The 23,192-nt window shown below is 42.6% G+C and overlaps 1 protein-coding gene and 1 pseudogene across 2 annotated transcripts in view; both read right to left on the bottom strand.

Annotated features, from left to right (window-relative positions):
• Positions 1 to 4,246: 4,246 nt before the first annotated feature.
• Positions 4,247 to 23,192, bottom strand: part of SLC22A23 (solute carrier family 22 member 23) — a 113,805-nt gene continuing 94,859 nt past the window's right edge. The window contains exons 6-11 of one of the 2 annotated variants that reach the window (XM_066623922.1): positions 22,379 to 22,501; positions 18,811 to 18,913; positions 16,264 to 16,496; positions 13,550 to 13,582; positions 11,325 to 11,448; positions 4,247 to 6,784 (exon numbers count right to left, since the gene is read on the bottom strand). In XM_066623922.1, the coding sequence (XP_066480019.1) occupies positions 6,427 to 6,784; positions 11,325 to 11,448; positions 13,550 to 13,582; positions 16,264 to 16,496; positions 18,811 to 18,913; positions 22,379 to 22,501 (974 nt within the window). In that variant the 3' untranslated portion in view covers positions 4,247 to 6,426. The remainder of the gene's footprint in view (positions 6,785 to 11,324; positions 11,449 to 13,549; positions 13,583 to 16,263; positions 16,497 to 18,810; positions 18,914 to 22,378; positions 22,502 to 23,192) is intronic. The other variant, XM_066623923.1, reaches the window with a different exon arrangement.
• Positions 7,845 to 7,959, bottom strand: LOC136650848 (5S ribosomal RNA; annotated as a pseudogene).

Genomic DNA, 23,192 nt, shown 5'->3' with positions numbered 1-23,192 from the left:
AAGAAAACTCTCTTTTTTTGTTTCCTTTCCCCCGATTTACTTGGTTTTCCAGAATATAATTAAAGGTAGTCCCCTACTTAAACCATTTCTGCCCAACGTTGCATATACGCAACAGGGATCAACTGTGCACACCTGTGGGCTGGGCAGAAATGGGTTAAATACAGGTTAGATTCCAGAAGTCTGTACTTAAGTTGAAACATTATTTAATGTATTATGTGACAAACAAAATTGTGAAATTTCTGTAGTGGTTGAAAAACGGTGTAGAAATATCTTGACAGGGCACAGCAAAGCTTTGGTTTGCTGCCAGTTCAGCAGTGCAAAGTGAAAATGGAACACAAAGTACAACCAGGTAAAGGAGCAGGAGGGGTGTGTGTGTGTGTGTTAATGGATGGCAGAGCAAAGCTGAGATGCTTTTGCAACCTTGATCACAAACGGAAGCCTAGTACAGGAAGTTAGATTGTATGTACATCTTTATGTCAAACTGAGCCCAAGGACAAAAGGCAGCGGCAAAAAATTGTGTACTTTGCCTCTGCGTGGAGATAACTGGAGGAGGGGTTTACAATCATGGCAGTGGCATTCTACAGGGACCTGAAGTGTCTTGTTTCAGCACAGACATGAACTGACAGCATATTTCTGGTGCGATGTGGTCTTGTGTAGTGGGCCTAAAGAAGCTGGGCAAGTGTCAATTCACGCACAGTTGCAACAGTGTGCCACAGGCAAGAAAGACATGCAAGGAACTGGGTGCTAATGGGGCAATGTCTTTTTATTTCTGTACATTTACATACAAAGTTGTTCAGTAGGTACAACAGATGTAACATCATGCAGACATTTAGCTTTTTTTGTTTGTTTTTAAAGACTGTTCTTCAGTAGCTGATTTTTTTTTTAAGCTTGTGCTATGGAGAAGCACCAAACTACTCACCATACAGTAACAACGATTAGTCAAGAAAACTTCATCAGAAACCGAGGGAAGGGGAGGGAACTCTCAACCACTACAGACATAGCACACTACTCCTTTCCAAAAAACGTTTTTACACAATACATTTAAAAATGAGGTTTTGTTTATTCCTTTATTTTTTAATTAAGTGCAGAAGATTCACCACACTTAATCAGTGTCTTTCTGTCCCAGCTACAGATGCAACTTGATAAGACATTCACAGTTCATTTTTAATGGCACTTCTGAATTTGGTGATTTTTTTTTTCTTTTGGGTTTTTTGTCTCATTTTTTGGAACCAGCAACATAAAAGAAATACATCAATTAAAAAAAAAATAGCCAGCAACTAAGAAGAAATGCACCATCACCAAAAATCGGAGCTGATTCCTGCAAGCATCAATACATTTTTACCCCATCTTCATAGTATTTTCGAAACAGAAATGGTTACAGAACACTTAAGAAAAAAGTTCAATCCCAATTTGTCATGATGTAAAAAAAACTAAGAAAATATTTTTCATTCTAAATTAAAAATGAACTAGATAAGCAAATTGGCTTATCTTGGCTCATAGAAAACATTATTCTTTACCAAGGCTGTCCTTTCAGATGAACTTGAGGGCTTGTTTACAATGTTATACTTTTCCAGGATTGACAACCATCTCAGAACCCCCAATTGCAATTATTGGTTGTTTTGGTTCTTCAGCTCCACTCTTGGATTTTTATGGAGGCTGCCATATGTTATGTGACATCTGTCTCAGAGTTATCGAGTAGTGACCAAGACCTCGGGCTCATTCCCACTTCCCCAACTTGTGGCAGCCATTGTTTTCAATCAGCCTGTGCTCAGTTGGTCTTGAAACTGAACTACCTTAATCGAAATTGGCTTCTGACACACATTTAGGGTGGACTCCACCCTGGCCAAGGTTAAGCACAGGGCACGAGCTTGCACACAACTCTCTCGCCATAGCCTGCTATGGCTAAAGGGAGGCACAGATGGCTGTAAACTGTGACTGCCATGGGGTGGAGGCAGTAGTGAGAATGACCATCATTGCCCCACTAAAGAACAACCACTGATCATTTGGGGAGGGGGGATTGGCACTGAATATCTGGTCAATGCCAGTACCAAACTGTTCTTAAACAGAAAAAAGTGAATGCTATTGAAGGGATGAGTTATCCAAACTGGAGAGCAGGCAATACTTTTTCACAGAGCTGAAGGAGACATTGCAGAAGATTGCTGCCTGCAGTATTCGCTTATATCTTTTGTCCCATTGTCATCTCGGGTCAAACTCCTGAAATCCACAGAGCCTGTTTTGTCAGTGAAAATAGGGCATTTCAGAGAGCTTTCTTGTACTGCCAGCTAGTCGTTGCTTTTCTGCATGTAGTCACCTGTAGAACTGCAATATTCCTTTCCTACCATGGCAGATACAGATACACCATGGCATTATGGTGGATGTGTGTGCTTTTCAGAGACAGTAGCCTGACCCTTTCCCCTTATCCCTCTTTTTGCTGTTATATTCTGTTGAATTTGGGCATACATCTCTCAAAAAAAAGATGCAAAAGTAGCCCTGACAACAGCCCAGACTTGGGATCACTGCACTGCTGTACCGCTGATCTCAAAAAAGTCAAGTTTTCTCCATTAAGAAATGTGACAGTTTAAGGCTGGGGGAAATATGGGATGGACAATGGATAGATGGCAATGTCATGAGAACCCATGTAAAGAATGAGTAATCAGAAGGTTTCTAGACAGGTCCAAGGATGAATGTCTAGAAACGTCCAAGGATGAATGTGAACATTCATGACAATGTGAACATGTGACAATGCTGCTATCACAGCACTTACACACTCTGAAATAAATCAAGTGTTTGACTCCACTCCCAGTTTTACTCGTACATTTATGGAGCCTTAGAATAATAAACCTCGCAGAGTGTGGTACCAGCAAGTCCTGTGTGTTATTCTGATAGCAAGCTAGCTGAACTTGCAGTCACCACACTCCATGTGCTTGTCGGTTGCGTACCACAGCCTACTAGGTTCCAGTTACACCTGTGAGCTGCCTGGAGATGTGAACACAGAAGTTTCCAATCAAACAGCTGGCAAGCTGCGATACATGGCTGACAGACCACCAAACACCTAGGGGACAAAAGTCTGACAGGCCTGAGGCATTATAATTATTATTTATTTGATTTGTAGTCCACCATTCTCCCTGAAGGGCACCCAAGGTAGAGTTCAAACTTGGTCTGCCTGGGAGTACAAGTATTGGTACTTGGCAGGCCTCAGTATATTGTGGTGGTTCAGGAGTTGTGCTGGATCGCACATTCAGTAGTGTTCTCCTGCAGAGTGGGTAATGTAATGCCTGTTTCATCCCTTTACTGAAAGCCGTCTTGAATCAGGAATACAACAAGAGGTATTAGACAAGTACTGAGGTAATTTGTTTTTAATAGCCTCAGCAAAAGGACTATTGGGATGGAGAACGACTGATGTTTTTGAACCAAACAACCCATAAGACACACTGAGCATTAATTATCAAGTACTAAATTTCAAAAGTCACTATTTCAGACAATAATTAAAAAAAAATAAAGATAAATTTTATAAAAATTATGTTTTAAAAAAATCACCAAATGCTCCTATCACCTTACATGGTTCTATAAATATGTTGGAACAAATCTCTCTCTCTCTCTCTCTTTTTTTTTTTTTGCTAATTTTGTAGTTTAGGAGCATTGCACCAGAACAGGAGACCAGAAAGCACGGCAGGTGACACAAATGAGCACAACATGGACTTTCATCAGTGTTAAAATGCAATTAGCTCCATAGGCTGGCGAGTGGTCAACATGACTTGTTCTAAGAATATATGCACAGAGAAGGGGAATTAAAAAGCTGTTCCGTAACACACGGATTGCAAAAGTGCTGTGTATTAGCTTGGAGCCTGCGCATGACCTTAACCAATTCTTCTCTCTCTCTCTCTCGAATGCTTTTCTAGGCCCCACTTCATTTAGAAATAAATAAAATTCATACTTCATAGATTTCACTAGAAACCCACCGTTCCTGATATTTAGCTTGTATCAAGCATTATATAAAAGGCAAAAGGCATCACATAAATTTGGCACATGAATACTGCACAATTCAAAAGGCCTTGTTTTTCCAATGTGAGTGGAAGGTTGTAGTCATCTGGACACAAAGAAGAATGGCAGAGAGAGGTGGCCATTTTGATGTCAGGTGGAAAGCCTGACAGGTTACTGGAGAGTGGAAGAAGGATTGAGCTAGCACTTTTTTCAGCAAGTCCCGCTGTAGTGAACACAGCTGTGACACTTCGGGGGGGGGGGGGGGAAACTGTGTATATTTTTATCACTGAACAATCCAGTGTAATGTTTTTTTTTAATCCTTAACGGGGCTTGAGAAAGATTCCCCCAAGCATCTCATTCGCTGTATGGAAATCAGCAGCTTCACAACAGTGTTACTCTTCTCAAGTACATAAACTCTTCTGAAGGCCATTTTGCCCCCTAGCAAGTGGCCAGCATTGAAGGCTGTGCTATTTGCCATATATAGGCTAGCTGCCTTAATGGCTTTGTGCAGATCATAGGAATGCAAGAAGCAACCTGACAGAGGAAGTAAGAAGGAATACAGATAAGTCAAGTCAATAGACAATATATAGAGCATAGAAGGGACACGGCAGGAAGGAAAGCACATAGCCTTTTCCTTTGCCTACTAATGCAAGATGCACATCAAACAGAGTGACAGTCAAATGGGATGGCTCTACACATCACCACATATTTGACTGCTGTGTTCATTTAAATGGTTGCACCACTGGGCAATCACAAATGCATGGTCTGAGTGGAGGGGTAGGGAGTGGGGCAATTCACTATATGCAAAAGACCCATATGAAAGAGTTCAGAAGTTTCTCGTATTAAGCTGGCTCTGTGTGACTCTTGCAAAAGAATCGAAGTTTAAAGAAGCCAATGCTTGCGTAAAGATGGTTTAAATAGCCAGCACAAGGGATTGCTGGTCTCTGGGGAAGAGGAAAGAAGAGCAAAAAGGATTTGTTCCTTGCTTCATTAACACTTCATTAACCCAAACACATTTTAGGCTGAAGCAAGTGCCACTGGGAGTCAGTGGAAGTGACTTTCAAGTGCATTCAGGATCAGGGGGTAAAGTGTCCATTTCAGTCAAATGATCTTCTGGGAAAAATGGGGGGAAATGATAAATCCTACAAAAGCACTTGGGATTTTATTTTGGTGCACTTATGGTAGCCATTTCCTAAAAAATGTTCATGCTGGAAATGGCTGACAATTGCAAACTTGTCCATAAGAAACAGTTTTACAATTGCTCACTAATCTCATAGGGGCATCAATCTGTGGCTTCCACTTGAACATCCAAAGAGCCCATTCATGTGCTTCTTCCCAGTCTCCCTCCTCTTCTCCCTCTAATCTAAGCATTTACTTATTCTGCCAGTTCATTTACATCTTATCACTCCAACATCCACCCATCCAACAGTCTTGAGGGTAGCAAGGGCACAAAGTAGAGCCAACATTGGGATAGTCAGAGTTCCAGCTGAATTGCTTCTGGAACATTTTCATGTTCCAAACCCTTCATTTCCACCTCCCAACTTGAAAATATTTGTCTAGAAAACACTACCTAATAGTTGCTAGAACTCTTTTTAGGTTAAAACCAGTCTTGGTAAAGCCTGAAAGCTTACTGCTGAGTAACATGGTTGACAATCTTTTTTTTCTGTTATTATTAATAAACACTTGCAATTAATTCTCAATAAAGAGACACATTCCTTATTTAATCCACATGACTGCTCTCAACTGGAAACATTTTGCTTGTATTCGTAGTGGTTTGTCTTCGGTTTTGAACTGCAAGTCATATGTAGACTCCTCTACCTTAAAATTTAGAAAACCGCTTTTAAAAAATACACATGGGCTTACTAGCCAAACTCTATTTCTGCTGCCTTGAATGCAGTTACAATTGTGTCAGAGCTTTGTATGCACACTTATACAGTAGATAAACCTGGGGTGAGGTGGTGGGGAGGACTGGATAATCTGGAGAGCCAAAACAATTTGTTGAAGCTAAAAGTGTCAGTAGTCAAAGAATTCATTGTTGCAGCAAGAGAGGCCTCGTTCCTCCGACAAACACAAAGAGACGGTAAAAACAAAACAAAGAGCATGATTTCTGTCTTGGAATGGCTGCACTTCTTGAGAACAACATGGCTTCATGTTTGTGGTCAACGAGAGGAACAGGGAATAAAGTGCTTCTTGGAAAAAAAATCATCAAAATAAATAAAAACGTTTCATGACAGGAAAAAAAAGTTTTGATGGGTGGTGATTTCCAGTCAGTTTGCTTTGAAGATACATTTTCCCCCATAACCATTTCCAAAGCAAATTTCACCCCAATCAACGATTCTGACTAGAAGTGGCCTTAGCAGCAGTCCAATTCCCCTGTGTATCCATCCCTTCTTGCACTGCTGTGTAAACCATATGTGGAAAGTGCTTCCACGCCCAATGCTCGTCCTACATAGCCTTCATCCCATTGGCAGTGACATTCTCACCCACCCCATCGTTCACAGCTGCTGAATCGTGGAGGCCAGAGTAATCCTTGAGTTCAGAGTTCGTCAACAGCAGAGGCTGCTCACCCTTCTTGTGTGGCAGGAGGGGCTGCCTGGTGTAATGTTCTCCATCTGGAATATTCTCTGGCAGGTTCTGGTTTTTGCTCTCTGGCAAGAGGAGGATGCAGATGATGCAGATGAGTGTACAGCAGGCGAAGATCACATGGTGAAGAAAGTAGCCTTTCTGGTTATGAAGCTCCATGATGGGTGCTGTCAACATACCAAAGCCAGCGCTGGCCTGGACAAGTCCAAGTCCGCCGCCCCTGTGGAAAAAAGCACATTCTTACCACTAACTGAGGTGGATCACCAGTGTGTATGAGCTCCATTTGGTTAATATTATCTATTTAATTTCATCACCACACTCCAAGGAGCTCAGGCCTGTGTACACTGTTTCCTGCTCCTGTATCTTGGAGAAGCCTGTGACTTGGGGGTTTTACCCTAAAAATGAAAAGACTCAAATGGACCTGAGTCAAAATGACTTGAAAAATGGTTCTGGATGAGTCAGAACGGCCACCATTATGACTTGTGGACAATGCAAGTTAAGGGGGGGGGGGTGGAGACTTGGAACTCGACTAGTCTCAGTACTGTGGCTCCAGCACATCCTTGCTAGTCACTACATGGCACTGATTTTCCATATTATAGTGCAATCCTATATATTTTCCTATGTATGCTCAGAAGTAAGCGCCATTGTGTTAAATAGGGCATACTTGCAGGTAACTGTGTATAGGGTTGAAGGCTCTTTCATTCTGGAATATGAATAATATCCACACATGGTACAGTCCTCAACACAACACAACACAATCCACACATGGTACAGTCCACAACACAACAGTCCTCAACACAACAATATAGACTACCTTTCATTTGACAAAAACAACAAAAACACACACACACACACAACTTAGTTTACAACTATCCTGATTCAGAATTCAGCTGAACATTTGAAGCTTGTTTACTTATCCAGTGAAATTTGTACCAATCACTATTACACATGACCAAGACAACAGGCTCATTAATGAGTCTTGCTATCATGGGTGAGATCTTTTCTATGTAGCTTAGGTAGTGCGAGTACTTAGGTGTGTGAAATTCTCTGTTGTTATCACTAGGGAGCAGGCTTTCCTCAAATTTATAAAATGAAGCCATACAACTATTTTAAAACAGCAAGGAGCTACAAATGTTGAGAAAGGCATTCTACATATACTACTTCAAAATATAAATTGTGCCTCTCTCTATATTCCTATTTCTCCTCCTCACAGGTATTCAGCCACCATTCAGTCATAAGTTGTTGGTTGGCAACCTTCAGTCTTGAAAGACTATGGTATAAGCCTACAGCACCCGGTATTCCCAAGCGGTCTCCCATCCAAGTACTAACCAGGCCTGACCCTGCTTAGCTTCCAAGATCAGACGAGATTGGGCATGTGCAGGGTAACAAGTAGAGGTATTTGTTTCAGGTAAACAGGATAGGTTTACAGCTTACTGTTTACTGAACGCTTTTGAGTAAGGTAAATAACACCATTTTCAAACACCTCTGGTCATGAGGGTTGCTACCCAATCAAAGAAATCTTCATCAACTAGTCCTATGAGTTTACTGATTTAATCTGAATAAATTTTTATATGAAATGAAAACCACATTTCTGGATTAAAAAACAGCAAACCAGGCTCACTTTGTTTTCTGAAAATGCAAGTACCTTTCTGTCCACCAGAAGCATTGTGCCCTGTGTGTGTGAGAGAAAGGGATGCCCCTTTCTAAGATGTCATTTGCACTACCCTCCCATCTTTGTAAATACTTGTTTTAAAAATAATTTAACATGTTTCAAAGGACTCTGCCCACTTAATCCAAGAGCTGATGTGGTCATAGTAGCCAAGGAACTAACTACAAAATATTGACCTACCTTCTAGGGCAGTTTTGTTTCTCTTGTTCTATGTACTGGTATGTGAAGTACTTTAAAACTCTAAAGCCCTGTATAGATGTTATGTCTAATTATTACTGTTGTTATTGTTAATTAGGGCACTTTTGAATTTATCCAAATAGTTCTAATTCATTTATCTGATCAATTGACTAAATATTGCAGCCATCTCAATTAAAAACATTAACAGCCCAATCTTATGTGGTATTGCCACTGATGGAATGCAGTTTACGGTGCCACAAATAGTGGGGGGGGGGCATGTGTGGAGGCAGGGAGAAGAAGGCCCATCAAACTCATCAAGATGGTGGAGTGGGAGTAAAGGGGAGGAGGGTTGGCAGAATTGGGTGAACAAGTGGAATATGTGTTAGAGGTGGGAGGGGTGGCACATGGTGCGGGCAACTTGTGCCAGATGCTATCCTCTCCAGAGTGAGCCAACGCACCCCCTTTGTCTCTTCTGACTTGCACTTGCACATATTGATGGTCATGGGCTTACAAGGGGGTAATTGAAAATATTTTCTTTCCCCTCCCAAGCAGCCCAATCAGCCCCCCATCACAGCACGTAGCACAGCCAATATTATTGTTGTTCTTTCTATAGTGCCATCAGTGCATATGTAGAGTGCATTGAGTGAAACAGATACCTGCTTCAAAGGCCTTACTGTCTAGAAAGTGACACCAGGGAAACAACAGAGGGAGGAACAGAGGGGTAAATTGGAGAAGCACATGTGATTCTTTCAGCTTTACGTATTTTTACAAAGTCTTTTGGTTTTACTCTAAGTTACAGGAGGGATTGTGGACTAAATAATAATAACTCGGTAGTTATATACCGCCTTTCTGGTCATCAGATTACTCCTCTGAGTATCCGCCTTTATTTAATCCACCTTTATTCAAGGCAGTTTACATAGGTAGGCGTTTCTAAATCCCTCAAGGGGATTTTTACAATCATAGAGGTTGTCTCTTTCAAGAACCAACAACATTTCAGATGGATCTTCCTGGTTTGGTCTCACTTCTGGCCTCCAGTTCTCCCACACAGGCAGACAAGCAGCTCCATCTCTCACATGGAGGGCAGCCAAGACGCTTCTTCTCGCACCAAGAGTAGGTGGAATCACTCAACTGGGCTTGTCAGCTGCTTCAAGGTCTCGCCATTCTCAGCCGTTCAGGGAACTGCCAGTGTCCTCGAACTGGTGACCTTCTGATGTTATCTCCGGGCTAACGGAGGCTCTACCCTCTAGACCAGACCTCCTGCCCAAAGTGTGGTGCAAAAAAATTTCATTTGCTAGCCTCATAAGACTGTTAGTATGGGCTACTAGCTTCACTGCAAATCAATTAAGACAGTAACTGGTACAGGTTGTAGCAGCACTAACACAGATGGATGTGCCAATGCTCCATGAATAGGGTCCATTCCAGTTCCTCAGTCACTGTAGCATTTGGATCCATGAAAAATGAATGATGAGTTCATATAGCTTCCATCCCTTAGCCATCAGTTCATGGTGAAGTGCACCATGCCCCGAAATCCAGTGGTTGATTTTCTGATAAATTCTTCCTTCAGTACTTATTTTTAGAAAAAGTGAATTTTTTCTCAAGGGTCTCTTGGCTCACTCATAAGTCCCTCTATTTTTTAATGGAACTCTGAATGTCACTTATCAAGTCATTTTCTGCTAATGTTCATAGAACCATTTCTTAGGAGGCATGTGAAAGGTGAGTCAAAATGCTTTGTTATTCCTGGGATTTGCCAATTCTCCTTAAACTTCCTTCAGCAGTTCTGATTCACCCCTTGAATAGGTAAGAGGCCAAAGTGAATTCAGGGGTTATTACTACCCTTTTTGTTTGTTGCCTTTTGTTCACCACTGCTAATCTTCTGCAAGTAGACAGTGGGAGGGGCGGTGCCCCAAAGTATGACATAAATGATACCTTCTTCCCCTTTTCCCAGATTAACTTGTTCTATGCATTTTCTTATCCTGTTTAGAATTACACATACACACAGTTGTTATGTCAATGAGTTTACTGCAGGGGGGAATTATATGTTTCATTTAAGGAATTAGAATTATTCCATGTTGCCTGAGCACCTGGCAGCAAAGGATTCACCAGAACAAAGTGATCAGCATACTCAAGATCTCAACAACTAATGTTCTAGCACAGAGTCCCCACTCTACCGTCCTCACGCTACACTCGGGAAACAAAATGGCACTGTGCGCTGAAGGCTGAAGATGTCCATCACCATCTGGCAAGTTTGCCTGGGCACAGTCCAAAGAGGAGGCTTAATGGACAGTACTGAGAAGTAGCAACAGTGGTAGATATTTTTCCACTCCTTCGGGGTCAAGTGAGGTGAGCCCTCGGTAAGAGCCTGATCTAGTCGACCTCTCGCACTAGCTCTGTTGCGGACCAGTGGATTTCAAAGTGTGAGGGAGACAAGTTCTCTTTAAGATCAGTATCCTTTAAGGACAGCCATGACTTCTCAAAATATGCAGCCTGACTGAAGTCTGAAGTCTTGTGCAGATTTTATCAAATCAAGGCAACATGTAGTTGGGGAGGCAATAAGAATATAATGGCAATCTCTGCTCTCTGTTGCAAAGTTTCATCATCCCGCCCCCTGTACAGTGTGGGTCTGGAAAGACAAATGCTGTATGTGGGGAGAGATCCTCCCTGTGATCAGGGATACTGATCAAAGTTCCTAATTCCAGTGAGGATCTTCCCCAGATTGAAGAATTTGTTGCTGCTGGCCAGTTAGCCTCATCACCTCCCTGCAGTCCCTCCCTGATCCTGATATCCCTCCCTGATACTGCAGTCAGGAAAGTGAGGTGCTGATTGGAGTACTGTGGTACCAGTGAACTGCCTTTTGTGAAAATAAAGAACTGCAGAATGTCTCCTCTCCAAAAAGGCAAGCTTTTCATGTTTGTACCTTATTACTGTTGGTGTGATTTCTGCACAGAAGAACACACTTAGACTTCCAACTGCATGTGATGAAAACATCCCTACGATGGAAAACGCAGTAGAGAATTTGTCCTTGACGCTGTCACTCATACCTGGAAGACACAAACAGAAACCTTTGTCTCTATGCCACTAATATTAACTCAACAGAGGCTTGTTTTTGAAACTCTTAACAAATACATTACATTCCTTCTTCACACACTTTTAATTGCCCTTTTGTACAGAATGGCTAACAGGACACTAAAAAGGACTGATATTTTCCCACCATTTAAAATCGTGCTTGTGAGTGAAGGTGATTCATATCTGTCAACGGAAGTTCCCAACGTTCCACTGCACTCTGGTGTGACCAGGATGTGATTATGCAAGTGATGAGGTGGAGCTATTCAGGTCACAGCAGTCTGGATTCTTAGCCAGAGGGCAAAGAACAGGTTTAGTCCTTTCTTCAATGACTTCCTCAAGTGCAACTCCACTTCCTCGTAGATGAATGCTTTCCTTCACTTCTACGGGGAAAAGTGCTATACTTGAGGACACTGGTTGTCTGACGGTTGTAAAGGACACTGGTTGTAATGAGAGGAAAGCTTGTCCGACATCCTTAGTGCCAGATGGTCTCTAGGGTTCCCTCATGGCACACACAATGATAAACCAATGAACAGGGCAGGTGTAATGTCTGAACACCCCTCCTTGGACAACTCCAAAGCACTGCTGTAGACAAGGAGGAACAGCAGCAAGTCATTCTAAAATAGCATTCATGCCCCAATGAGAATAGTCAGTCAGAAAAAATATGGTGATTTGACATCTCCTCTTTGTCTTTTCAAGTTGGAAAATTCTCCCAGCACTGTCACTAAGGAATTTCTCGTGAACAGCATCTAACTTGACAATACAAGAGTCTTACTCATCGGGTACAGACAGAAGGTGATATATTTGTGATTCTTGGATACGAGCACAGAAGGGTAATAATTTTTAAAACACCCCAGACTTTTATCTTAGAATAACTCTGTTCATATTATATTCGGTTTTTCATACCCAGGATCAGCATAAGAAGAACAATACTACAGTACACAGTTGTGTTGGTGGCTGGTTCACACAAGTATGGTGACTTGAGGGCTGTGGTGTCAGCTTGTGGCTTATGCAAGAGAAGACAAAACTTTGACATCATGTTACATCTCTTCAAAACAGAACGTGTTCCAATGGAGCCTATTCACACATTCAGCTGCGGGTTACCAGGTGAAGGGAAATCTAGTAAGGCAGAGTTTCTCAAACTGTGGGTCGGGACCCACTCGGTGGGTCACGAGCCAATTTCAGGTGGGTCCCCATTCATTTCAGTATTTTATTTTTAATATATTAGACTTGATGCGACCATGGTACATGGCTGCATCTAGGGAAATGTTACAGTTTTCTACTTTTAACAGGTTATTATGCATATGCTTTTAACCATGATAGTAAATGGGACTTACTCCTGGTTAAGTGTGGGTAGGATTGTTAAAAATTTACCTGCTTGATGATATCACTTCCAGTCATGACATCACTTCCCAGTGGTAAACATCTGAGAACCACTGTAGTAAGGTATATGTTTGTGTTTATGCCAATAAAGGTCTTACTGAACTGAACTATATGTTTGTGTGAACTAGCCTCAAGTGGAAAATTCCAGACAACTGCTCCACATACACCCAACACCAAATAAGGGCCCAATTCAATGGGCCTCCACCACCAGCACTGAATGTCATGAACGTGCTGTAATGCACATTTATGGCACTCTGTGAGGAAGGAGTCCTGGCGCTGGGCCCGGGAGGAAGATCCTATCCTCCATGCCAGGTTAAAAAGCCCAACATGGAAGTCTTCTCATCTGTGCGGCAAAATAGTTGGTGCAAACTTGAGAAACCCCACTGTGGGGCCTGGGGCTTTCCTCAGGAGAAGGGGATTAAAGTCTCCTTCCCCTGAGGAGACTTCTGGTGGCTTCAGTGGGGCCGCTGGATAGAGCAGCTACCATTTTGGTGCTGCTCCACCTAGCGTTCTTACAGGTTATTCAGGCTTTATTTCAAACAGTTTCAATACCCAGAGTTAGAGAAAATGGAAGATAGAGAAGGGTGGACGTGACGGGGGGAGGAAGGAAGCACACGAACCTGTGGCCTGCTCCCAATCTTGCCACCTATGGAGAGAAGTAATAGGAAAACCATGTGGCTTGTTAAAAATCTGTACCTGAGTCTGGAAGTTGACTGTATTTCCCAATAACTTGATTCAGGACCATAAAAACATGAGAGAAAGAAAATGAACATGTAAGAAAGTATAGCGAGAAATGCAGCAATTCAACACCAATTATTTAAAAAAAATAACTTTCAATAACACAACAAAACGGTCCCCTTTACCCTCCTGATACATTTCCCTGTTCACTGCTACAGTGGAGTGAACGCATTTTCTCTCACCAAACTGCCTGACAGGGCATGCAATTTTCTGCCCTATTCCCAATGGAAGGATAGAATTCTAATGAGACGATGACAATAAAACACACACTGGTGAAGCATTCTAGACCTAGAATTAGTGCAGATACTAAACAAAGGCCTTTATGCTGGTAATGAAGGGAGAACAGTCATGATTAGCCGCAATACCCAGGGGCCAAAGCCAGGATGAGTTTGTTAGAAAGCACAACCCTGAGATTTTTTAATCCTTGCATTGATCTTTGCCAAAACTGAGAGAGCAGACTGAAAAATGATTCACAAGCTGCTTACGAACAATGCATTAAAAAAAAAATTATCCTCCATATGAACAATGACCTGGACAGCCATTCTTACACAGACCCTGCACTTAGGAACCCTGATTAGTATAAAACATTTTTACTTGACAAAGTTTCAGAAATTCCCACTTGAAGAAGAATGGCCTATTGTAAGTTTCAGAACTTGTACCTTGTGATTGTCATAAAGTGGGTTCCTCTTCCCATTTTTTTCTCATCAGTTTTTTCCCACACATTTGTGTACATTCAAGGTATATATAAAAGCAGACCTAACACTTTAAGAGGTGCTTTCTGGGAGATGTTTTCTGCTTCCACCTGTATTTTGCAAAGTAAATATGTCATGTGTCACTCTTAAATATTTTAACACAGATATGCATTGCAGAGACTTTGTCTTGACACAGCTCCATGCAGCATGTAGCCATCCTGGAATCCTTGGGCCATTCAGGGAATCATGTGATCAGACTTCACTTTAAATAGGCATCAAGACATGGAGAGAACTGCCTTGAGATACAGCTGGTCCCAGGGCTGGCCCAAGATCTCCTGAAACCTGAGGTGGCATGTCAAATGCTTCCCTTCCCCAATCCAATGTTGTACCAGTCTCTCCTCCTCCCACTCTCCAATGTATTTGCTCAGCACTCTCTTCCTCTTTATATTTCCGCTTCCAATCTAGGGAGTGGAAGGAGAAGGAGAAGCAGTGGAGGCAAGCTAGTGGACAGAGATGGGCACCGCCACCAAAATGCTGACTGAAGCAACAGTTTCAGTTGGCTTCATGAATGGACTGACCCTGACTGATCCACCATAAGTGGACCAGAATTGCTATACATTCCATGGAATTGTGGCAATGCAGAAACTCCCTGAAATCTATACCTGCAATAAAATCTTTAAGAGTGACACATGACATGTTTATCTCACACAAACCAGATGAAGGATTAAAACATCTCCCGGAAAGGACTCCTTACAGTCTTGGGTTTGCTTTTAAATATTCATGGAATGAAAGCATCTTTGAACTTTTGGAAAAAGGGGTAGAAGGCACCACTGGACTAAAAGCAGAGAGGAAAGCAGAATCAGGACTGGATTAAAGTTGTCCTTGGTGGGTTTTTGATTTATTGCATCCTAGGCATATATCCCCAACACCTGCTCTTTGTGGCTAGGTTCAAATTAACACAGCTGTCACCCCACAACAGCTGATTGGTGATACCTCCACAAAAAGCAGCAGGACTCCTGGGACACAGAAGTGTTCTCTTTGTATCACGGAAGGAAGTCAAACATCAGCCCCAATTCTCTTCTCTATGCAACTCTGCACTTCACTGAATTGGCCAAGCCAGAGTGTGCAGACTTGTGCTAAAACATAAATAAACCTTATAGAGTCAAACTCTGAAGATTCCCCCCCCCCCATTATTATCGGTATAGCATTGTCTAGACTGAGTGACATATGCTATATGCAAGGAGAAATTTTCCCTGTGATCAGATTATAAGTTCTGAATCAAGGGGAACCCGTCACAAGAAGCTTGGCAGTAGCTCATCAATATTGACAGGTGGCCCAATTGTAGTCTGTAATTTTTCTCAGAATGGCTGCTAAGCCCTGGTCTTTGCCACTGAGAAGGTTTGCACAGAATGCAAGCAGAGAAAATGGGAGAATACTAAGAGGAACCATTAGTTTTGTCATCACAGCACCCAGTCTGTACAACATCTGCTCCTCTGAGAGGTGGATTTTCCATCCTTCTGTTGTAAAACCTAGTGCCAATTACTGCATAACTCCTTCCTATCATTTAGATAATTTCTTCAGTGGGACCAGCTATTCTGTCAGGGTTCTGGGACTGATGGGGAAATTCTACGTGCAATGAGGGAACAGGAAAGTCACATGGCAATCAGAGATATAAGTCGAAGTGGAGAGGTGGACAATTAGCTAAACTGAAGTGGCCATGATGTGGACAAAGTAATGTGCAAACTGATCATAAGAAAGAAAAGAATAAAGGGTTAAGATTTATAAATATTTTTTTAAAAAATCATCAGGACTTTATTCTCTTTGAATAAGACCAAAACTGATATTTTTTTCTGGTTCTCTGCAACAGCTGTTTACTACTCAGAGCAGGAAGCAGCAGCTGTTTTGAAGCTTTGTGCAAATCCGAAAGACAGCGCTCTGTGAAGGGCTCACAAGTTAAGACAGTTCAAGGTCCTCACTCACAGTTGAGAAGGCCGAGTTGTAAAAGTGATGCCAAGGCGGTGAGAATCATGAAGAGCAGTAGCCCTCCTCGTCGTCCAAGGAATCCAACCACTGGGCACATGGCCAGACAGGATGCCAGAGTAATCCCTGCCATGGTGTAGTAGTCCGCATAGAAATTGTTGGTGAGTGACTTCTTAACTTCATGACCCATCATGCTCTTGGCAAAGCAATGGTGAATCCCATATCCAGTCAGCCTGTGGGAGGCACACAAATGCACCGTTACTGAGTAGCCAGGTATGCAAGGAGATATAATCCAAGGTTAGAAGACAGGAAAAATGTCACCTAGTCTAGCCACAGGTGACTCACCCTTATGAAAGAGAAATAAAAGTCTGGATTGGACACCAGTGTCTTTCTCCCACTTGTTCCAGATGTCAGGGATAGATTCTAGGACATTCTTCATATAACCATATCCCTGTGCCAGGCCACTTGTAATGAGTGACTCTCACCGCTCTGTTGTAAGGTCTAGTAACTTGCTACGTGGTTTATCCCAACTACATGAGAGCTTCCACGCAAGTAACAAATGCCTTCAAGAACAGTGTAGTGCTGGTAAAGAGATTTTTCATGTAATGTAAAGGATTCCTGTGGTAAATAATGCTGGGGAAAGGACTCACACCACGCTCAGGCACTTTGCCCCAAGAAATGCAACAGGGTCAAATCTGATACAACATTGAGTGTGCATTCATCTAGTTTGTGGATTATTTCACTATGACCAACCATGCAGCAAGGAACTGAACTGGACTGAGATCACACCATGGATATAGTGGCATTTAACCCTGATCTCTCTACACTGTTTTCCTGCCATAAATCTGTCCCAAAGCTGCCATGAAATCCCAAAGGTGCCACTATAGCAAGTGGTACACATGGAGTTAAATAACTGCTACATCAAAGGTAAAAAAATGGTACAACGAAGACAGCCTCAGTCATGGGCATTCTTCCTCTCCCCAAATAAACAAGTGCCCAGGCTTTTAAAATGACACACTAAAAAGTCATTTATTGCTATAAATATTTAGAAATGATGACAGAGCATACGGTTAGTTTTATGGCCTATCTACTAGTGATGATGCACTGTCCCATGGAAATTTTAATTTGTTATTTTATAGAAGGTGAAGTATTTCTTTGCTTTCCTTCCAAAAGCATCTGTTTCATGGAAGAACTTAAAATGGAATAAGTTACTTTATCATAGTTTACAGGTGACAAGGAGTTTTGGCAAATGTGAATGCTTATAGTCAAAGAGAACATTTTCCCACAGAAGTATCCACTTTGACAGAAGCATTTTATACTCCCTCCCTGTACAAAAGCAAGCACATTGTACAGAGGAGTGCCCCCAAGTTCTGCACTGTGCCCAGCTGGCTTTACAGTATCACTTATTAAATACTTTCAAGGAGGTTTAATACATGGTGCTTGCTAGCAAGGTCAAGTTATCAGACAACATGTCTGGAAAAAGCCTTGGAGCAGAACAAAATTATGCCTGTGATGCTTGTAAGAAGAACTTTTTTCTTGCTGCACCTTTTTTCATTATGCAGAGGCAAGGGGAGGGATAATCTGCAGGGGGAGGGGAGCTGCTGGGTTTATTTAAGCAGTACCTTCAAAACCACTTTGCCACAACCACATCTGTAATTCCACTGCAAGCATGGAGTTGGAATCCCAGTTGGGAAAAAGCAGCTGTGTGATTGGGGAGCAAGGGAGAGCTGAAAGGGAAAAGTGGAAGGTACAGAAGGGTTAAAGCACCCTTCTGCCTGTCTGCCACAAGTGACTCTTTTACAGTGAAGAGGTGGGTGCAGAGTCTCCCTGCTCATACTGTGAGTGCAACATTAGCTTCCACTCTGAGTTTGATACAGGGCAACTAGTCCACTTCGGAGGATGGAGAGCAGTCAGATTTCCTATTTACTTACAGAACTTGCATTTAACTAATTGGGTTCCCAATGCTGACAGACGTGCATTCCAATCCTAATTTGAGCTGGAACAGGCAGGCCAAGTGGCCTGTGCTATATCCAGTGCAGGTTAGGCCCTGATTTTGGCACAACTCGGGGTAAGGGTATATTTATCCCCTTACCCGAAGTAATGCCCCAGCCACCCCATGGAACTACTTCGATCTGCGCAAATCAAATTGCTGGTGCAAATCTGAGAGGCCCTGAGGGCTGGGGCCAGGGGTTAGGATATGGTCTACATTCCATTCACCACCCTCTTAGGCCCAGTCAGCATACTGACCCACTTTCCCTCACCCCAAATGCCCCTGATCCACCCTCCCACACCCTCTTCAACCCCCTGTTCCAGTCATCCTTGGATGGCACAAATTTACTCCTGCTGGGCCAAAATCTGGCATGTGAAGGCCAGCGCACATCCTTGCACTGACCTCCTTGACTCCAGAGTAGTTGCGAACATGCTTTATGGCACATTTTTGACACTCCCAGGCTACCAGCATTGCGCTCTAAACCTTCTCCAGTTTCTCATTGTTGGCTATGGATAGCAATACTTAACACACTGGATAGAAGCAACAGCTATACTTACGAATTTATACACAGTACAACAATGTTTTTCCACAAGTTCCTGGTTCCAACCACTTTAACAATGCAGACCTTCTTTGGCCTTCTAGCAAGTTCTTTCTCCAGTTCTGAAATTAAAAAAACAACATTTCCCTTCTGAAAAAGAAACTTATTTGAGAAACCAGAACAGGTAAACAGGTAACATGGATGTTCTAATCTAAACAGAGTCAAGGACTTCTCTGTCCCTTCTTCCAAGGTTCTGTAACACAATGAACTCTGTCCCAAACATAAAGACTCCTAAGGTCTGTTTGCTGTGCAATATAAGAGTTCAATATACCTTCCTTAATCTTGAATCCTTGTATTTCCACTTAATTACATCCTGTTAACCTTCAAGTCTCCCTGGCCACATTCCTTTAGAGCTGGAGATTAGATGTTTCATCTCCTTTCAGTATAGCTACATTGTTTTAGAAATTCATGTGGGTATTGGGAATTTAGCAATGGGCATGGAACTAAGAGCAGCACAGGTTTGCAAACAGTTATTTGGTGAGCAGAACTGCCTTCAAAAAATCATGCAGCAGAGAGTTGGTTGGTTGGCTGGTTCCTTCTTCCTAGATTTCAGTATGGGAAACATCACTAGCCTTGCAGGTTAAACCCACCTGCCCATGCATGTTAAACTAGGATCCTGTTTTTACACAACTGTTGTATGAGATTGCTTAAAACTAACAGTAGTTTTGAAGATGCCCATATGAGTGTCTCTGTTTCTTGCTTATGGAGCAGACAACTCTCCAGGAGCAAGGGAGCACTGAATGGCAAATCGACTATGGCCCTGAATACTTTTTGATAGCTTGGGAGTTTCAGATCCACTGTTTGAAAAGAGGAGGACACAGATGGACATAAGGGCATAGCTCTGTTTGAAGGTGCATGAACTCCAATATCGCCACCAAGATGAAAAGCGCACCCAAAATGCATAAAGAAGGAACATTCATCCCAGGAGATATAGCTAGGACATCACCAGAAGTAGTGCAGCCCTTGCCCCTTCTAGAGACTGCTGAAGGTAAAAACTAGCACAGCCTGATGGGCACTAAGTTATCTACTCAGAACCTAGCAAGATAGGGAGATAAAAAGTTTTATTGATTTTTTTTTACATTTTTGTAATTCCATAACATTACATTCTACTAACTGTCCCAGCATGCCCTTGTATCACTGTGCTCTGCACAGTTCTAATTAATTCACAAGGGCTTTCACCATTTCCATCTAAAGACTGAAGCAAACTACAGGCTGGGTTTAACACCATGTTGTCTCCAAGAAACTCACTTTTCCCATTTATTATTATTTCTTTCTTCCCCAACTATCATCCTGTAGGAAAGCTCTGTGTAAGGTGAAAGCTGGAATGGCTGCACTGTAAATTTTACTAGCCCTGATAAAGATATTGCTTTGTGCCCTTACACATTTTGTACCCTGATCTTTGTGACATTTGGAAACATGAGCTTTCCTTGAGCTCTGAAGTGGCCAAATTCCACCAAACACACCCTGCAAACACAGGACATTCCATGTGTCATTTACCCTTGAAGCAACATGAAAAGTCCAAAAGGAAAAAAAAATGTTTCACTTGTTTCCTTGCACACTTTATTACAGGTTTCCTGTACACCGCAGGCATCATTATTTGTCCTGCCAAACACTCATATACACTGGAGAGAGGGTAAACAGAGGCGCGTATTCTAAAGCAAGCAAATGTACTGAAGCCCAGAGCATGAAACAATGGCAGACACGGTGAAAAATAAAAATAGTTAGGAATTTCTATTTATTTCTATTTATGTCACCTTTGCTTGTACAGTGCAGCTCTCTATCACAAATGTGCATTCCCTAATTGGCTAGTGTAGCTCACCATTTTTCCTTCTGCTGCTTCTTAAAGCAGGGCACTTTTACATAAAAGTTGAATGGGGGAATAGGCTTGGCCTTAGGGCAAATCCCTTGCAGTCAAGACAAAAATGACTTTCTTGAGATTTCATTGGCGACAGCAAGGGCAGTATATCTCCAAGTGCCAGAAGGTACAGACTAAGAAACACGGGAGTGCTGTTGCCCATTTGGAGCTTTCCAAAGATGCTTGGCTGACTGCTGATGAGGCCAGAAAGATGGCCAGCATGGTCTTTTAGTCTGGTGTAGCAGGACTCATTTCAAGGTACATATAAAGTATATTCATTCTGCACAGCCCTGAACCTCTCTGCCTTCCTATCTTCTCTCATCCTTTGAGATGATCTTAGCGGGATCTCTCTGCAGATGATTTCCCCAAAGATGGTATCTCTGCCTGACTGGGCCACCTGGGTTTTGCTGATCTCATCAGCCTTCTCTGTGCTACCTCGCTCAGCCCCGAGTCCACATCTCTCCTTTTCAGTGCTCCGTCAATCTGGCCTTCTCAGGTAAATGAGTGACCTGCAAGTTAGCTGAGTGCAGCTCACCTCCCACCTACTCCCTGCCGTTCCCATGACCCCCCAGACCTTCATGCCAGCTGAGCTCGGCCAACACAACTCATTTGTCTCTAGGGCCCACATCGACACATGGAGGCTGGCACATGACTGTGCACCAGCCTAACTCCTCTTATGACTGTGTGAAAGCACTTTACGGCTCTTTTGCGACAACAATGGGCCAGTGCAAGGAACTTGCGTCGGCCCATCTGCCCCTCAGGACTGTGCCCTCATTTCTTTATCTGTACTCAGCCATGCTGTTGCCTATCCCATCCCAACTATCTTTCTTTTTAAAGTTAGTATACACTTCATTAGCTTTTCTGAAGATTGCTCTGATTCTGATACTGTTCAGTAAGTATTTCCAGTCAGCATCCAGAATGTTGAGAGTGTTTTGCCAGATCAGGTTTTTGTGTGGAGATAAGAACGAACTGACATTGTAAGATCCAACAAGCAAAGAATTTCTATAATGCATCTGTTACTATACACAAACAACAACATGGGTAAGGTGAGTTTCCATGGATGGAAGATTGTCTGAGACTCAGATAACTGCAACGCAAGAGGCATTTCAGGGAACGCAGGTGATAGGGATCTTAAGAGAGGTTACCAAAAGGGAGGCACAGAAGCAAGGTTGTTTTAAAAGTTGACTCTTCCAAACCTTCTGGTGTGTCCAGGACATCAGTATATTAGGCAATTCAGCCACACAGAATGTTGAGATACAAGGGCAGAGGTTTCTATGCGCTTTTACACCTTGTGAGCCAAGCCACAAGATCAGCAACCTCACATGATTTTCTAGAGCTGTGTACACACACACAGCTTCCACCACCCTCATGCATTAGCATGTCAAAAAGGCTTCTGCCTAGCATTAACCCCAACATACTACCAGTAGGTTTAAAATGAATAAACAGATAAATTTGCATTAATTTCTCTTTGTATATGCAGGAAGTTTTGCTCTGTTTTGAAATAGGGAGTATTCAAATATTTGCTTCCCACTGGAATGCCTTCTGAAGTTGTGCCGCCTGTCAACAGATGTGGCAAGTAAGGCCGTTGATCAGGAAGCCTGGCTGAGACTGTGTCAAGCTTTTCTGGAACTTCTGCCTGCTGTAGCCTGGAGGAAATGTGTTTTTGCATTACCTCCAGCCTGACTGCTTGCCTCATTTCCCATCTGGAACTCACTGACAGCAAAGAGATTAGAGTTCTGGAACGGGTCGCTCTTTTCCTCACTTCCTGGCAGAGCTGTGGGGAACCACCTGTGGCCTGTGACAGAAAGCCAAACAGGTAAATGACACTTGACAGATCAACCAGGGGCTAGCTTTCAGGAAAGTGAAGCAATGTTGCCCTACTAGACTTACAGCACACTCCTAGGCATCTCTACTCAGAAGCAAGCCCTACTGAGTTCAACGGGATTTACTCCCAGGTAACAGTGAACAGGATTACAGTTTGTCAGCCCAATCTCACAAGCATGCTATGTGAGCTAGTGAACCACGGCGGAGGGGTAGTATGCCCTAGGTACCAGCCTTGGAGGGCTGACACCACAAGTGACCAAAATAGCTAAAATTGGGTTTTTTAGGAATAATATGAACATGTTATATACCATTCATTGTGGAATTTACAGCAGAATGCAATGAAAAAAGCAGAGCAAAAGGTATGGCCAAAAAAAAAAAAAACAGAAAACAAAAATGCATGGAGCCTTATCACGTGTTTACTCAAGAGTAGGCAAACTTGCCTTAGTCAATCGGAAAGAGCAGGCTGAGAGGAACCCAACAACACCAGAATGGTCCTGATCCAATGAATGCAGCCTCCCAAAATCACCCGAGAAGGAAATCCCCACCTTCCAAGCTGAGCCCTATGGAAAGCAAAACTAAGCCATATGGTCATGTTTGTTCATGAGTAAGCAAATGTGCCTTGGCTCATGATCAGGTCAGGCAAACAGAAATGTGAGGCCACC

Source organism: Tiliqua scincoides, chromosome 4, assembly GCF_035046505.1.
Source record: "Tiliqua scincoides isolate rTilSci1 chromosome 4, rTilSci1.hap2, whole genome shotgun sequence".
Classification (NCBI taxonomy): domain Eukaryota; kingdom Metazoa; phylum Chordata; class Lepidosauria; order Squamata; family Scincidae; genus Tiliqua; species Tiliqua scincoides.
Note: the sequence above shows the minus strand (reverse complement) of the source record. Positions and strands in the feature narration are given on the sequence as shown.